The 18,830-nt window shown below is 46.3% G+C and overlaps 1 protein-coding gene across 1 annotated transcript in view; it reads left to right on the top strand.

The window, feature by feature from the left end:
* The window catches only part of GP1BA (glycoprotein Ib platelet subunit alpha), a 41,280-nt gene that overhangs the window by 9,838 nt on the left and 12,612 nt on the right, over window positions 1-18,830 (top strand). The window contains exon 2 of the mRNA XM_073547070.1: window positions 141-652. Coding sequence (XP_073403171.1) covers window positions 167-652 — 486 coding nt within the window. The 5' untranslated portion in view covers window positions 141-166. The remainder of the gene's footprint in view (window positions 1-140; window positions 653-18,830) is intronic.

The raw sequence follows: 18,830 nt of genomic DNA, 5'->3' as shown, positions 1-18,830 counted from the left end.
AAAAGAACGGGGGGGGTCAAACCCTCACCACTGGCATAGCATGTGAAGAGAAGATTCTAGAATGGTCCAGAAGTAGTGACAATAGGGAAAAATACATGACAGTTTACATTATCGTTACATCACCTCGTTTTGTCTTCCAGGTCACAGACTTTCCTTTGTCTTCCACATGAATTTCCTCTTTCACATTGGCCTCTTTGGTCTCGTTATCGTCAGTACAGTTTTCTGTAAACCTTCTTGCTCCTCAGAGAAGAACAGCAAAAATATGGAAGAAACGTCTTGTACCAATCTTGGCTTGTCTGTCCTCCCAGTGACCGACATCCCAAAGAACACCGCCATCCTCCTCCTGTCCTATAACAACTTCAAGTCTCTGTCCACCTCCATGTTTAAGGGCTTTAAGGATTTGACAGAGTTGGAAGTTACTGACAATGGGATGACCAACTTTGATATAGACATACCACTAATGATAGAAGAACTCAACCTGGCCAACAACTCACTGAGAAAACTGCCAAAGGTGTCACTGCTGTCAGCACTAAAGACACTGCACCTATCCAACAACCAGATCTCCACCATTCAGGAGAATGCCTTCACCGGGCTGATGAGGCTGACTATGCTGAAGCTGCAACACAACCACATCGATTCACTGTCAGAAGAGGTGAGGATATAATATAGCAAAAACCCTATGTAGAAATAGAGAACTACTATAATGCTGCCCCCTATGTGCAACAATATAACTACTATAATACTGCTCCTATGTACAAGAATATAACTACTATAATACTGCTCCTATGTACAAGAATATAACTACTATAATACTGCTCCTATGTACTAGAATATAACTACTATAATACTGCTCCTATGTACAAGAATATAACTACTACAATACTGCCCCCTATGTACAAGAATATAACTACTATAATACTGCTCCTATGTACAAGAATATGACTACCATAATACTGCCCCTATGTACAAGAATATAACTACTATAATACTGCTACTCCTATATACAAGAATATAACTACTATAACACTGCTGTTATGTACAGGAATATAACTACTATAATACTGCCTCCTAGCTGTGAGGTTGTGTGTTTGTAGCTCTCCTGATGTCTGGAGCAAGCCCAGGGGGAGGCCACCCTGGGCGGGGTAACTCCCCAAGCAAGGCCCAGGCTTCCAGGCCTACACTTGGAAGTAACGCTCAAGCTGTGTCTAAGGCGGATGCAAGTCCCAAAGTTGTTTCTGAGGGAAAGAAAGCTCAGAATGGAAGTAGCAGCAGCAGCAGCAAGAAAGATGAAGCTGTGAAAGTGCGTAAAGTAATGGAACAAGGAAAAGCCATGGCTGTGGGTAAGAAAGTTCCAGTTAAGCAGTCGGCCAGCCAAGGCAAACAGAGTGAAGGACAACTAGGAGAAATCCAGAAGAAATCTACTGGTGAGAAGATGAATGGAGGAAAGCAGCCTGCAGCTCAGGAGGTGCCATCACCGGCTTCAGGTGTGCAGCTGACTCCCAGCAGACAGAGGAGAACCTCACTGGAGAGACAGACGCTCCAGGAGAACCTGCAGCAGAAGCATGTGGTGGCCAGCATGGCGTGCTCTGGGCGCACAAGGTCGCAATCAGGTGGCAGCAGTAAAAGTGCTGTGGAGCCTGGAGCCACGAAACCAGCGGTGGTGAAAATTAAGGAGACGTCTGGTTTCAAGCATCCAGGGACATTGCTGAAAGCAGGATCCCAGGAGGAGACGCCATGTGCACCTGGGTTTCAGGTCGCAGAGGAGATCCCAGGACTGGTCAAGAGGCTCGGTGAGTTACAGCAGCACAAAGACTTGCTGCAGAAACAGATAGACATGGGCTATAAGGTAAAGGCTGCTAATCCTGGTGGGGATCACACCTTTTGTGATCAGACTCTGAACATGCTTGGTGTACAGCTGGCAAAAGTGGTGACGGACATGGACTGTGTCCTAGAGAAGATGGGGCCCCTGGCAGAGACTTATAGGAACCAGGAACTGTTTATGGCACACAAGCAGGACTCTGCAGATTCCAGCTCAGGCATTGTCCCAGGTGAGCCCCAGAAGCCGGTGCGGCCAGTGCTGCAGCCTGCAAGTTTCTGCTTCCAAAAGGGTCAAATACTGCAGCCGCAGCAGCCTGCGGCAGACCCCAAGCAGCAGCATGTTATGCAGATTCCAGCATATGTACCACAAGTCTCAGAATGCCCAGCACAGCAGCCTGCAGCAGATTCCAAGCAGCAGCATGGACTGCACTTTCCAGCAGAGGGACTACAAGTCTCAGAATGCCAAGCACAACAGTTGGGCAGTGGACATGTGCTGGTCATTACTGATGGTGCCCAGCAGGGCTCTGATGCTGGGGATAACCGTGCTGTATCTGAGGGGTCGGGGGCTTGGGGGAGCACAGTATCTTTGGTGGACGCTGCACAGTCTGATAATGACATTTATGCTGATGATAACAATGTGCATGATGTCTGTGATTTCCCCCCTTTAATTTCAAGCACACAAGGTGTGGCTGCCCCTCCTGCTGCAGATCTTCACCCCGTCAGTCAACCCAATGTGACCCCGCACGGTCCCCCCAGTAATGCCTGGAGTCGTGGTGCTCCGTCCTTTACCTCTGGTACCAATTATACAGGCCAGGCGTTTAAACGGAGAAACGTCGTGCGTTTCCGGCACAGAGGTGCCAAGGAGGACCTGCCAGACAGGAGGTTTGTCGTCAGGGAGCTCTTGTGCCACCAGATGGGGTTTGTGCCAGTCAGCATCCTAGCAGTGATTAATCTTCCAGACAGGCAGGGCTATGATGTCAGCTTTAAGCTCATGTCTGACCTGGACAGATTCTGGTCTAGTTTCCCCAAGTTTAGAGACACGGAGGGCTGGAGTAAGTTCAGCTTTATTCCAATCTCTAAGCCAGATACTGTCACCGTAAATGTCATCTTCTGGAATGAGTCTGTTCCCCCGCAGGACATTGTGGTGTGGCTCCGGAGGCATTGTGACCTGGTCTCTGACCTCACCAAAAGCAGAGACAGTGATGGTATCTGGACAGGAGGGTGGCGGGTTTTGGTGAAACTGCGCCAATGCAATAACATCACTGCCCATTTACCCAACTCCTTCTTTATTGGGAGGGAGAGGGGTGTGTGTTTCTATCCTGGGCAGCCTCGTAAGTGCTTTAAATGTGGCAAGGCAGGTCACCTGGCAAATACCTGTACTGTGGTTAAGTGCAGCCTGTGTGGGGAGGTCGGCCATCTAGCTGCAGACTGCCAGAACATCAGGTGAAACCTTTGTGGGAAGATCGGTCACCCTCACGGACTGTCCAGACGCCTGGCACAATATCTGTAAGGACTTTCCTGACGAGGACTTGGTGGCAGGGGCAGAGATTCTGGAGGAGGCAGGTTTACTGTCTGGGGCAATACTGACCAGACCAGAGGTCCATCGGGGGTCTACTCAGCTAACACCAGAGCAGCAGGGTTCAGAGAGAGAACAGGGGAGTATGGAGGTTGTACCTCAGGGGCAGCGGTCACAGGAAGGCATTACTTCAGTGCTACCATCTGTGTCTGAAGAGAATAGCAATAATCAGAAAAGGAAGAAAAAGGACAAGGCCTCCCGTAAACCTGAGGGGTATGACACTGGCCAAGGAGCCGGGAAGAAATTCCAGAGTTCTGCAGGTGTAATGGTCGTATCTAACAGGTTTGATGTTCTGTCTGAGTCTGACGGCGATTTTGAAGATGACCTTAAAAGAATTGACGCAGAGTGTGATAGGGACGTAGAGGACTGTCCTCCGCCAAAGCGGAAGCCCTTACCTGAGGGCACTCGAGTAGAGTCTGAGATGGAGACCGGTGGTGAACAGAATAACTCCGACTCAGATCTGTGACGCTGTCAACCAGATAATGTCTGAACTCAGATAGGGAAAATCATTAGGAGAAATTAGGAAATGTTAAGATAGAGAAGGATGAGTCACTGGGTAGGAACATGATGAGCTCTGTTTGCAAAGTGTTTTTTTTTTTTTTTCTCCTCAAACTAGGAGTATGGACTCTAAGTTAATTTGATATGTATAAACTGGATATGTAATGAATGTATGTACAATCCTAGTGAATTCAGTTTTGCATTATTGGAGGAATGTTATTTGTATTTGTTTGGTTTTTACAATAAAAATTGCCCCTATGTACAATAATATAACTACTATAATACTGCTCCTATGTACAAGAATATAACTAGTATAATACTGCTCCTATGTACAAGAATATAACTACTATAATACTGCTCCTATGTACTAGAATATAACTACTATAATACTGCCCCTATGTACAAGAATATAACTACTATAATACTGCCCCTATGTTCAAGAATATAACTACTATAATACTGCCCCTATGCACAAGAATATAACTACTATAATACTGCCCCTATGTACAAGAATATAACTACTATAATACTGCTCCTATGCACAAGAATATAACTAGTATAATACTGCTCCTATGTACAATAATGTAACTACTATAATACTGCCCCTAAGTACAAGAATATAACTACTATAATACTGCCCCTATGTTCAAGAATATAACTACTATAATACTGCCCCTATGTACAAGAATATAACTACTATAATACTGCCCCCTATGTACAAGAATATAACTACTATAATACTGCCCCCTATGTACAAGAATATAACTACTATAATACTGTCCCCTATGTACAAGAATATAACTACTATAATACTGCCCCTATGCACAAGAATGTAACTACTATAATACTGCCCCCTATGCACAAGAATATAACTAATATAATACTGCTCCTATGTACAAGAATATAACTACTATAATAATGCTCCTATGTACAAGAATATAACTACTATAATACTTCCCCCTATGTACAAGAATATAACTACTATAATACTGCTCCTATGTGCAAGAATATAACTACTATAATACTGCCCCTATGTACAAGAATATAACTACTATAATACTGCCCCTATGTACAAGAATATAACTACTATAATACTGCCCCTATGCACAAGAATATAACTACTATAATACTGCTCCTATGTACAAGAATATAACTACTATAATACTGCCCCTATGCACAAGAATATAACTACTATAATACTGCCCCTATGTACAAGAATATAACTACTATAATACTGCCCCTATGTACAAGAATATAACTACTATAATACTGCCCCTATGTACAAGAATATAACTACTATAATACTGCCCCTATGCACAAGAATATAACTACTATAATACTGCCCCTATGCACAAGAATATAACTACTATAATACTGCTCCTATGTACTAGAATATAACTACTATAATACTGCCCCTATGTACAAGAATATAACTACTATAATACTGCCCCTATGTTCAAGAATATAACTACTATAATACTGCCCCTATGCACAAGAATATAACTACTATAATACTGCCCCTATGTACAAGAATATAACTACTATAATACTGCTCCTATGCACAAGAATATAACTAGTATAATACTGCTCCTATGTACAATAATATAACTACTATAATACTGCCCCTAAGTACAAGAATATAACTACTATAATACTGCCCCTATGTTCAAGAATATAACTACTATAATACTGCCCCTATGTACAAGAATATAACTACTATAATACTGCCCCTATGTACAAGAATATAACTACTATAATACTGCCCCCTATATACAAGAATATAACTACTATAATACTGCCCCTATGTACAAGAATATAACTACTATAATACTGCCCCCTATGTACAAGAATATAACTACTATAATACTGTCCCCTATGTACAAGAATATAACTACTATAATACTGCCCCCTATATACAAGAATATAACTACTATAATACTGCCCCCTATATACAAGAATATAACTACTATAATACTGCCCCTATGTACAAGAATATAACTACTATAATACTGCCCCCTATGTACAAGAATATAACTACTATAATACTGTCCCCTATGTACAAGAATATAACTACTATAATACTGCCCCTATGCACAAGAATGTAACTACTATAATACTGCCCCCCTATGCACAAGAATATAACTACTATAATACTGCTCCTATGTACAAGAATATAACTACTATAATACTGCCCCTAGGTACAAGAATATAACTACTATAATACTGCCCCTATGTACAAGAATATAACTACTATAATACTGCCCCTATGTACAAGAATATAACTACTATAATACTTCCCCCTATGTACAAGAATATAACTACTATAATACTGCTCCTATGTGCAAGAATATAACTACTATAATACTGCCCCTATGTACAAGAATATAACTACTATAATACTGCCCCCTATGTACAAGAATATAACTACTATAATACTGCCCCCCCATGTACAAGAATATAACTACTATAATACTGCCTCCTAGCTGTGAAGTTGTGTTTTGTGGATCTCCTCATGTCTGGAGCAAGTCCGGGGAGGGGCCACCCTGGGCGGGGAAGCTCCCCTGGCAAGGCCAAGGCTTCCCGGCCTACACTGGGACAAGCCTCCCAGGCTTCAACTAATGGGAATGTTAATCCCAAAGCCGCTGTGAGTCCAGTGAACGCAGCGAGTCAAAGCTGCAGCAGTTCGGTGAAGGAGGAGAAAGCTGTGACTAAAGTTGTGGGAGGAAAACCTTCTCCAGTTCCAGCAAAGAACCCAGAAGGAAAAGTGTCAGTGAGTGATGGAAACCAGCAGAATGTGAAGTCTTGTAGCTCCCCAGTCGGTAAGCAGCTCCTGCCAGGTGCACAGGTGAGATCGGCCCCAGCTGTGCAGATCACCTCTGCTGCTTCCAGGCAGAGACAGACGTCTTTGGAAAGGCAGACAATGCAGGAGAACCTACAACAACATGGCAGTATGGCGCGGTCAGGACGCACATGGTTGCAATCAGGTGGCAGCGATAAACCTGCTGCGGAGCCTGCATCCAGCCAAGGGGCCACAAAACCATCTGTGGTGGACCCGCACAAGACTGTGTTCAAAACCCCTGTACCCGTGGTTAAGACTAAACCTGTGGGGCCGGCGCGTGCACCCGAGCTGCAGCTAGCGGATGAGATACCGGGACTAGTCCGAAAACTGGGTGTGTTACAGCAGCAAAAAAAAGCGCTGCAAATGGAGGTAGACTTCATCTATAGTCTAAAGACCGCTAATCCTGCCAGTAATGACGCCTATGACCTGAGACTGAACACACTGGGTGTACAGCTGGCGAGTGTTGTGCAGGACACTGAGTCTGTGCTGGAGAGCATGGGGCCCCTGGCAGAGACCTACAGGAACCGCGAGCGGTTTGCCTCCTATAAGCAGGACTGTGCTGTAGAGGCCAGGACCCCTGATGTTCAGGACGGGACCCCCCAGCAGCGGACATGGCCAGTGTTACAGGCTGCCCGCTTCTGCTTCCAGGAGGGAAAACAACTGCAGCAGCAGGCAGCCGAGTGTGAACAGGAGCACACACTGCAGACTCCAGCAGAGGCACCACAGGTCCCAGAATGCCCCACACAGGAGCAGGACAGTGTATGTGAGACTGTTTGTGCTGATGAGGCTGAGGCTGAAGCACAGACTGTGGCTGGGGATGCTGTGCCCATGGGGTCGGGGTTGGAGGGGTTTCACATTCTGTAATGGACGTCGCACTGTCTGATAATGATGCTGCTCATGATAATGTGCATGATATGTGTGATTATCCCCCTTTGCCATCCAGTCCACAAGGTGTGACAGTCCCCCCTGCTGCAGGCCCTCTCCCTGTCAGTCAGCCCAGTGTGACCCGGCAGGTGCCCCCCAGGAATGCCTGGAGCCGCGGCGCCCCATCCTTCACTTCCAGCGCCAGGTATACCGGCCAGACATTCAAACGCATTAATGTGGTGCGGTTTAAATACATAGGTGCCAAGGAGGATCTGCCGCAACGCAGGTATGTGGTGAGAGAGCTGCTCTGCGGCCAGATGGGGTTTGTGGCAAATGAGATACTGGCAGTGTCTAATCTTCAGGACAGGCCGGGCTACGAGGTCAGCTTCAAGCTCATGTCTGACCTGGACAGATTCTGGGCCAATTACCCCAAGTTCAGAGATGCTGAGGGCTGGAATAAGTTTGTGTTGGTTCCTATCTCCAGGCCGGACACTGTCACAGTAAACATCACCTTCTGGAATGAGGCCGTTCCTCCACAGGACATCGAGGTGTGGCTCCGGAGACACTGTGACCTCGTCTCTGGACTCACCAAGGTCAGAGATGAGGATGGTATCTGGACAATGGGGTGGCGGGTCTTGGTAAAATTACGGCAATGTAATAACATCACTGCCCACTTACCCAACGCCTTCTTCATTGGGAGGGAGAAGGGAAGGTGTTATTATCCCGGGCAACCCAGAAAGTGCTTCAAATGTGGTGGGAAAGGTCATCTGGCTAACGCCTGTACTGTGGTGAAGTGCAGTCTGTGTGGGGCAATTGGCCATGTCGCTGCAGACTGCCGGGACGTCAGGTGCAACCTCTGTGGTAGGATGGGCCACCCTCACAGGGACTGTCCAGACGCCTGGCACAACATCTGCAGAGTCTTCCCTGATGAGTTAGTGATGGCAGGGGCAGAGGCTCAGGAGGATGAGGATGTGGTGGCAGGGACACATGAGGAGGAGGATTTAATGTCAGGAGAGATGCTGACCAGCTCAGATGCCCACCAGGAGTCCACTCAGGCAGCACCAGAGAAGCAGGGTGCAGAGGGGAACATGGAGGTCGTCCATCAGGCCCAGCAGCCTCAGATAGCCCCCCCCTTCAGCATCGCTGTCTGTATCTGATGACTGGAACATTAATAATAATAAAAGGAAGAAAAAGAACACATCCTCCCGTAAACCTGAGGCAGAATATGACACTGGTCAGACTGCTAGTAAGAAAGTTCAGAATTCTGCAGGAGTGATGGTCGTGTCCAACAAGTATGGAGTTTTATCTGACTCCAATGGTGACGATTATGAGGAAGAGTTGAGGAAAGTTGATGCTGAGTGTGACAGGGACATAGAGGACCATCCCCCGCCAAAGCGGAAGCCCTTATCTGTGGACCCTCAGGTAGAGTCTGACATGGACACCAGTGGTGGACAGAACATCTCTGACTCATGATGATGGCTGTTACTCTGCTCCATCTATATTGTGTTGTGATGGCGGGGTTCTCATTGACAGTGACCTCGAGCAATGTGAATAGCATTAAGCTGAGGAGAACTAGACACGCAGTGTATGAACATCTCAAATATCTGGACACAGATGTCATCTTCCTGCAGGAGACACGACTGACATCTCTGGGGCTTATGAGAGAGGCTGAGAGGGAATGGCGGTCCGGTCCTTCTTTCTGGTCACTGGCTGTGGAGCCTTACGCCGGGGTCGCTGTCCTGTTTAACACCAATGATGTGACTGTGCATAGGATGACGGAGGTGGTCATGGGAAGATGTCTGGTCCTAGAAGTCACTATCCATGGGAGGCGACTCCGGCTTATTAACATCTATGGGCCACAGACAGTGACTGACAGGATCCAGCTGTTTAATGACGTCAAGCCTTACCTCTTCACTTCTCTTCCAGTGGTGATGGCGGGGGACTTTAATGCCATAATGACATCAGGTGACAGCTCCTCAGGCAGGGCAGTGACCAGGGACGGTAAGGTCCTACATAATGTCATAATGCAGGCAGGACTGACTGACATTTTCACACAGGGTGGGCGACAGCCAAAATTCACATATTCATGTTCCAACAGGAGCAGTAGGATAGATTTTGCTTTTGTCAGTCCTACTAAGGCTGTCGGCGCCCTGAGTGAGAAGGTCGTCCCTTACTCTGATCACCTCGCCTTGTGTGCTTCTCTTTGGGTTCCTCTAACCGTCCGGACATTGGTAGAGGGTTGTGGAAGCTCAATTCCAGTCTCCTGGATGATGCTTATGTTCAGAGCCATGTTCACTCCCTTATCCAGCTTCATCTAGACAGGGTTGACTTCTATGACAACATGACCGACTGGTGGGAGGACGTCAAGGAGGATATCAGATCCATCTTAAAGAGACTGTCAGTTAATAAAGGGAGGAATAAGTACAGCCAGTACCTAAAGCTGCGCAAAGAATTGAAGTCACTGTATTCGGCGGGCGGGGATGACAAAGTGAAGATCGACCGGCTGAAATCTGAGATAAAGCAGTATCAGTATAGCAGGTATACCTCCCTGGTTCTTGAACGGGATTATGGGTCCTTAGGGGCCCCTGATCCCTTTGAGAATTGCAGGGAGAGGGTGGCCAAAAAAATGGTCACGGGTCTCACCGACTCCCAGGGTGTATTGCAGGATTCACGGGAGGGTATCCTGGAGGTGGTGAGATCTTACTATGCTGACTTGTTTCAGAGGAAAGTTTTGGATAAAGATATTGTACTTGTTTTTATGTACACTCCTCCTTACATGTAAAGCGCCATGGAATAAATGGCGCTATAACAATAAATAATAATAATAAAGATAAGATGGCTCAATTCTTGGAGGCAACTCCAGTGCCTGATACTAATGATCTGGACTTTTCTCCTTTGACAGCAGAATTAACGGTGGAGGAAGTTAAGGAGGCTATTGATAAGTTATATCTGAAGAAGGCACCAGGTCCAGATGGTATAACAGCAGAATTTTATAAGAAATTCAGAGACCTCCTGGCTCCAATTCTCGTGGATGTGTATAGAAATTGTCTAGAAAATCACCTGATGCCTCCATCCATGAGAGTGTCCTCGTTAATTCTGCTGTCTAAAGGTAAAGAGCCGAGCGACATCAAGAACTGGAGGCCGATTGCCCTCTTGAATGTGGACAGGAAGATTCTAGCAAAGATCCTATTTTCTAGGTTAGTCTGTTTGTCCTCGGCACTGTTGGCAGGCTCTCAGTTTGGCACAGTAAAAGGGCGGAACATCTCTGGAGCAGTCATCTCGATACGAGAGATGTTTGAGAGATGTAAAGCTCTGCGGTGTGGGAGATATGTTGTTAGTCTGGACCAGGCTAAAGTCTTTGACAGGGTTGATCATGACTATCTGTGGGCCACTTTGTCAAAGTACGGTATTCCAGGACAATATGTGGATTGGCTGAAGACGTTGTACAGAGAGGCGGTGAGCTTTCCTCTGATTAATGGTTGGCAGGGTGACACCTTTGGAGTTGGGGCGGGGGTGAGGCAGGGCTGCCCAATGAGTCCGCTCCTGTATGTTTTTGCCCTAGACCCGTTTCTGAGGTCACTGCAGGAGTGCGATTTTCAGGGGGTGCCGATCCCCCACTGCCCGCCTCTGAATGTTGTTGCCTATGCGGATGATGTGATGTTGGTGATCTCCAATCCTCGTGAGGTGCAGATGTTATCTGCGTCCATCAGAAGCTACTCAGAGGCCTCCGGGTCTCTGGTCAACCTTGAAAAGAGCCAAGCTCTGTGGACATTAGATACTGAGCCCAGCTTTGATCTGACGCAGTTTTCCAAAGCCTCCACCCATATTAAGATCCTAGGGGTTAAATTTGGGAGGGATGATAATGCCACGCTAAATTGGGAGGAGAAATTGGAAACCGGAAATGCAAAGGTTCAGCGATGGAAGAACTGGAGGCTGACCTACAGAGAAAGGGTCATAATGTTGAAGACGTACCTGGTCCCCGTTTTCTTGTATGTCTCTGTCGCTTTCCCTTTGCCAGAATCTTTCTCAGCGAGGCTCTTCAGCCTGTACTTCCAGCTCTTGTGGGGGAATAGGTTGAACCTAATAAAGAGGGGAATAACGTACCTACGTCGGAGAGAGGGTGGGCTGGATATGTTGAATCCAAGGGTTTTCTTTGACTCCTTGTTTCTAAAGGTGAATTTTGGGAACATGGACTCAAACAGTAGCTCCCTGTGGGTAAATAGTATCAGGTACTGGATATTGCCTTTTGCAGAATCTTGGGTGCGAGGCGGCAGTCTCAAGAGGAGGAGATGGACAGGTGACCACCTCCCCCAGTATCTGGACTATGGTCTGAAGTGTGTTAGGAGGTGGGGACTGGAGAGGTCTTACATTGAGAGCAGTACGAGAAGAGACCTGTATGCTCGTGTATGTGGGACTTTCTTCTACTCTCCACTGGCCCTGAGAGATTGTGTCACCACCACCCTGCAGGAAAGCCTTAGGTTCCTAAACGGGAAACGGCTACCTCCTAAACTGTTTGATGTCACTTGGCTTTCACTGCATAGTCGGCTCTTTGTCAGAGGGAACCTGAAACATCTGTGTGTCTCTGATCGGAATTGTCCCCTTGGTTGTCAGCAGGAGGAAACTATGGAACACTTTATATGTGATTGCTGGGGAGGGAGGAATTTCTGGGAGGAAGTGTCAGCTAATCTAAAAATCCCCAGACTGCGGACCCTAAAGTATCCCGACATAATCTATGGTGTCCCCTCCACTGTTAGTAACATCAACAGAGAGACGATGTACATTATAATCAGTGTCATCAAATATTATCACTGGCACATGAGAACCCGGGTGTCACTGCACAATGAGCTGTTCGATCACACCGCTGCCGCCAATCAGGTTATGTCAGAACTGCGGTGGATAAAATCACTGGAAGTTGGAAGGAGTCCAAGAAACATAACGTTATGGAGAAACGTAAAATTCAGTTAGAAAATATGATAATTTTTTTTTTTTCTCTAACTTTCTTTTTCCATCGCTAGGTGTGGACACTTTAATTTATTTATGAATATGATCTGATTATGTAGTGCTGTGTATATATTACCTAAGTGGTTTGTGTTTTGTAATGCTGGATGATTTTTGTTTTATTATAATTGTATTTATGTTTGGTTTATAATAAAAATTGCCCCTATGTACAAGAATATAACTACTATAATACTGCCCCTATGTACAAGAATATAACTACTATAATACTGCCCCTATGTACAAGAATATAACTACTATAATACTGCCTCCTATGTACAAGAATATAACTACTATAATACTGCCCCTATGTACAAGAATATAACTACTATAATACTGCCTCCTATGTACAAGAATATAACTACTATAATACTGCTCCTATGTACAAGAATATAACTACTATAATACTGCCACCTATGTACAAGAATATGACTACTATAATACTGCCCCCTATGTACATGAATATAACTACTATAATACTGCTCCTATGTACAAGAATATAACTACTATAATACTGCCCCTATGTACAAGAATATAACTACTATAATACTGCTCGTATGTACAAGAATATAGCAACTATAATACTGCCCCCTATGTACATGAATATAACTACTATAATACTGCTCCTATGTACAAGAATATAACGACTATAATATTGCCCCTATGTACAAGATTATAACTACTATAATACTGCCCCTATATACAAGAATATAACTACTATAATACTGCCCCTATGTACAAGAACATAACTACTATAATACTGCCCCCTATGTACATGAATATAACTACTATAATACTGCTCCTATGTACAAGAATATAACTACTATAATACTGCCCCTATGTACAAGAATATAACTACTATAATACTGCCCCAATGTACAACAATATAACTACTATTATACTGCCCCCTATGTACAACAATATAACTACTATAATACTGCCCCTATGTACAACAATATAACTACTATAATACTGCTCATATGTACAAGAATATAACTACTATAATACTGCTCCTATGTACAAGAATATAACTACTATAATACTGCCCCTATGTACAAGAATATAACTACTATAATACTGCCCCTATGTACAAGAATACATCAACTATAATACTGCCCCTATGTACAAGAATATAACTACTATAATACTGTCCCTATGTACAAGAAAATAACTACTATAATACTGCCCCTATGCACAAGAATATAACTACTATAATACTGCCTCCTATGTACAAGAACATAACTACTATAATACTGCCCCCTATGTACATGAATATAACTACTATAATACTGCTCCTATGTACAAGAATATAACTAATATAATACTGCCCCCTATGTACAAGAATATAACTACTATAATACTGCCCCAATGTACAACAATATAACTACTATAATACTGCCCCTATGTACAACAATATAACTACTATAATTCTGCTCATATGTACAAAAATATAACTGCTATAATACTGCTCCTATGTACAAGAATATGACTACTATAATACTGCCCCTATGTATAAGAATATAACTACTATAATACAGCTCCTATATACAAGAATATAACTACTATAATACTGCCCCTATGTACAACAATATAACTTCTATAATACTGCTCATATGTACAACAATATAACTACTATAATACTGCCCCTATACACAAGAATATAACTACTATAATACTGCCTCCTATGTACAAGAATATAACTACTATAATACTGCCTCCTATGTACAAGAATATAACTACTATAATACTGCCCCCTATGTACAAGAATATAACTACAATAATATTGCCCCCTATGTACAAGAATATAACTACTATAATACTGCTCCTAGCTGTGAGGTTGTGTGTCAGTGGTTCTCCTGATGTCTGGAGCGAGCTCAGGGAGGGGCCACCCTGGGCGGGGAAGCTCCCCTGGCAAGGCCCAGGCTTCCCGGCCTACACTGGGACTAGCCTCCCAGGCTTCTAATGGGAATGTTAATCCCAAAGCCGCTGTGAGACCAGTGAATGCAGCGAGTCAAAGCTGCAGCTGTTCGGTGAAGGAGGAGAAAGCTGTGACCAAAGTTTTGGGAGGAAAACCTTCTCCAGTTCCAGGAAAGAAGCAAGAAGGGAAAGTCTCAGTGAGTGATGGAAACCAGCAGAATGTGAAGTCTTGTAGCTCCCCAGTCGGTAAGCCGCTCCTGCCAGGTGCACAGGTGAGATCGGCCCCAGCTGTGCAGATCACCTCTCCTGCTCCCAGGCAGAGACGGACATCTTTGGAAAGGCAGACAATGCAGGAGAACCTACAGCAACATGGCAGTATGGCGCGGTCAGGACGCACATGGTTGCAATCAGGTGGCAGCGATAAACCTGCTGCGGAGCCTGCATCCAGCCAAGGGGCCACAAAACCATCCGTGGTGGACCCGCACAAGACTGTGTTCAAAACCCCTGTACCCGTGGTCAAGACTAAACCTGTGGGGCCGGCGCGTGCACCCGAGCTGCAGCTAGCGGATGAGATACCGGGACTTGTCCGAAAACTGGGTGAGTTACAGCAGCAAAAAAAAGCGCTGCAAATGGAGGTAGACTTCATCTATAGTCTAAAGACCACTAATCCTGCCAGTAATGACGCGTATGACCTGAGACTGAACACACTGGGTGTACAGCTGGCGAGTGTTGTGCAGGACACTGAGTCTGTGCTGGAGAGCATGGGGCCCCTGGCAGAGACCTACAGGAACCGCGAGCGGTTCGCCTCCTATAAGCAGGACTGTGCTGTAGAGACCAGATGTTTATGACGGGACCCCCCAGCAGAGGACACGGCCAGTGTTACAGGCTGCCCGCTTCTGCTTCCAGGAGGGAAAACAGCTGCAGCAGCAGGCAGCTCAGTGTGAACAGGAGCACACACTGCAGACTCCAGCAGAGGCACCACAGGTCCCAGAATGCCCCACACAGGAGCAGGACAGTATTTCTGAGACTGTTTGTGCTGATGAGGCTGAGGCACAGACTGTGGCTGGTGATGCTGTGCCCATGGGGTCGGGGGTTGGAGGGGTTTCTCTTTCTGTAATGGACGTCGCACTGTCTGATAATAATGATGCTGCTCATGATGATGTGCATGATATGTGTGATTATCCCCCTTTGCCATCCAGTCCACAAGGTGTGACAGCCCCCCCTGCTGCAGGCCCTCTCCCTGTCAGTCAGCCCAGTGTGACCCGGCAGGTGCCCCCCAGGAATGCCTGGAGCCGCGGCGCCCCATCCTTCACTTCCAGCGCCAGGTATACCGGCCAGACATTCAAACGCATTAATGTGGTGCGGTTTAAATACATAGGTGCCAAGGAGGATCTGCCACAACGCAGGTATGTGGTGAGAGAGCTGCTCTGCGGCCAGATGGGGTTTGTGGCAAATGAGATACTGGCAGTGTCTAATCTTCAGGACAGGCCGGGCTACGAGGTCAGCTTCAAGCTCATGTCTGACCTGGACAGATTCTGGGCCAATTACCCCAAGTTCAGAGATGCTGAGGGCTGGAATAAGTTTGTGTTGGTTCCTATCTCCAGGCCGGACACTGTCACAGTAAACATCACCTTCTGGAATGAGGCCGTTCCTTCACAGGACATCGAGGTGTGGCTCCGGAGACACTGTGACCTCGTCTCTGGACTCACCAAGGTCAGAGATGAGGATGGTATCTGGACAATGGGGTGGCGGGTCTTGGTAAAATTACGGCAATGTAATAACATTACTGCCCACTTACCCAACTCCTTCTTCATTGGGAGGGAGAAGGGAAGGTGTTATTATCCCGGGCAACCCATAAAGTGCTTCAAATGTGGTGGGAAAGGTCATCTGGCTAACGCCTGTACTGTGGTGAAGTGCAGTCTGTGTGGGGCAATTGGCCATGTCGCTGCAGACTGCCGGGACGTCAGGTGCAACCTCTGTGGTAGGATGGGCCACCCTCACAGGGACTGTCCAGACGCCTGGCACAACATCTGCAGAGTCTTCCCTGATGAGTTAGTGATGGCAGGGGCAGAGGCTCAGGAGGATGAGGATGTGGTGGCAGGGACACATGAGGAGGAGGATTTAATGTCAGGAGAGATGCTGACCAGCTCAGTTGCCCACCAGGAGTCCACTCAGGCAGCACCAGAGAAGCAGGGTGCAGAGGGGAACATGGAGGTCGTCCATCAGGTCCAGCAGCCTCAGATAGCCCCCCCTTCAGCATCGCTGTCTGTATCTGATGACTGGAGCATTAATAATAATAAAAGGAAGAAAAAGAACACATCCTCCCGTAAACCTGAGGCAGAATATGACACTGGTCAGATTGCTAGTAAGAAGGTTCAGAATTCTGCAGGAGTGATGGTCGTGTCCAACAAGTATGGAGTTTTATCTGACTCCAATGCTGACGATTATGAGGAAGAGTTGAGGAAAGTTGATGCTGAGTGTGACAGGGACATAGAGGACCATCCCCCGCCAAAGCGGAAGCCCTTATCTGTGGACCCTCAGGTAGAGTCTGACATGGACACCAGTGGTGGACAGAACATCTCTGACTCATGATGATGGCTGTTACTCTGCTCCATCTATATTGTGTTGTGATGGCGGGGTTCTCATTGACAGTGACCTCGAGCAATGTGAATAGCATTAAGCTGAGGAGAACTAGACACGCAGTGTATGAACATCTCAAATATCTGGACACAGATGTCATCTTCCTGCAGGAGACACGACTGACATCTCTGGGGCTTATGAGAGAGGCTGAGAGGGAATGGCGGTCCGGTCCTTCTTTCTGGTCACTGGCTGTGGAGCCTTACGCCGGGGTCGCTGTCCTGTTTAACACCAATGATGTGACTGTGCATAGGATGACGGAGGTGGTCATGGGAAGATGTCTGGTCCTAGAAGTCACTATCCATGGGAGGCGACTCCGGCTTATTAACATCTATGGGCCACAGACAGTGACTGACAGGATCCAGCTGTTTAATGACGTCAAGCCTTACCTCTTCACTTCTCTTCCAGTGGTGATGGCGGGGGACTTTAATGCCATAATGACATCAGGTGACAGCTCCTCAGGCAGGGCAGTGACCAGGGACGGTAAGGTCCTACATAACGTCAGAATGCAGGCAGGACTGACTGACGTTTTCACACAGGGTGGGCGACAGCCAAAATTCACATATTCATGTTCCAACAGGAGCAGTAGAATAGATTTTGCTTTTGTCAGTCCTACTGAGGCTGTCGGCGCCCTGAGTGAGAAGGTCGTCCCTTACTCTGATCACCTTGCCTTGTGCTTCTCTTTGGGTTCCTCTAACCGTCCGGACATTGGTAGGGGGTTGTGGAAGCTCAATTCCAGTCTCCTGGATGATCCCTATGTTCAGAGCCGTGTTCACTCCCTTATCCAGCTTCATCTAGACAGGGTTGACTTCTATGACAACATGACCGACTGGTGGGAGGACGTCAAGGAGGATATCAGATCCCTCTTAAAGAGACTGTCAGTTAATAAAGGGAGGAATAAGTACAGCCAGTACCTGAAGCTGCGCAAAGAATTGGAGTCACTGTATTCGGCGGGCGGGGATGACAAAGTGAAGATCGACCGGCTGAAATCTGAGATAAAGCAGTATCAGTATAGCAGGTATACCTCCCTGGTTCTTGAACGGGATTATGGGTCCTTAGGGGCCCCTGATCCCTTTGAGAATTGCAGGGAGAGGGTGGCCAAAAAAATGGTCACGGGTCTCACCGACTCCCAGGGTGTATTGCAGGATTCACGGGAGGGTATCCTGGAGGTGGTGAGATCTTACTATGCTGACTTGTTTCAGAGGAAAGTTTTGGATAAAGATAAGATGGCTCACTTCTTGGAGGCAACTCCAGTGCCTGATACTAATGATCTGGACTTCTCTCCTTTGACAGCGGAATTAACGGTGGAGGAAGTTAAGGAGGCCATTGATAAGTTGCATCTGAAGAAGGCACCAGGTCCAGATGGTATAACGGCAGAATTTTATAAGAAATTCAGAGACCTCCTGGCTCCAATTCTCGTGGATGTGTATAGAAATTGTCTAGAAAATCACCTGATGCCTCCATCCATGAGAGTGTCCTCGTTAATTCTGCTGTCTAAAGGTAAAGAGCCGAGCGACATCAAGAACTGGAGGCCGATTGCCCTCTTGAATGTGGACAGGAAGATTCTAGCAAAGATCCTATTTTCTAGATTAGTCTGTTTGTCCCCGGCACTGTTGGCAGGCTCTCAGTTTGGCACAGTAAAAGGGCGGAACATCTCTGGATCAGTCATCTCGATACGAGAGATGT

Source organism: Dendrobates tinctorius, unplaced genomic scaffold (genome assembly GCF_039654945.1).
Source record: "Dendrobates tinctorius isolate UK_male_01 unplaced genomic scaffold, ASM3965494v1 ptg000151l, whole genome shotgun sequence".
NCBI classification, from domain to species: domain Eukaryota; kingdom Metazoa; phylum Chordata; class Amphibia; order Anura; family Dendrobatidae; genus Dendrobates; species Dendrobates tinctorius.
Note: the sequence above shows the minus strand (reverse complement) of the source record. Positions and strands in the feature narration are given on the sequence as shown.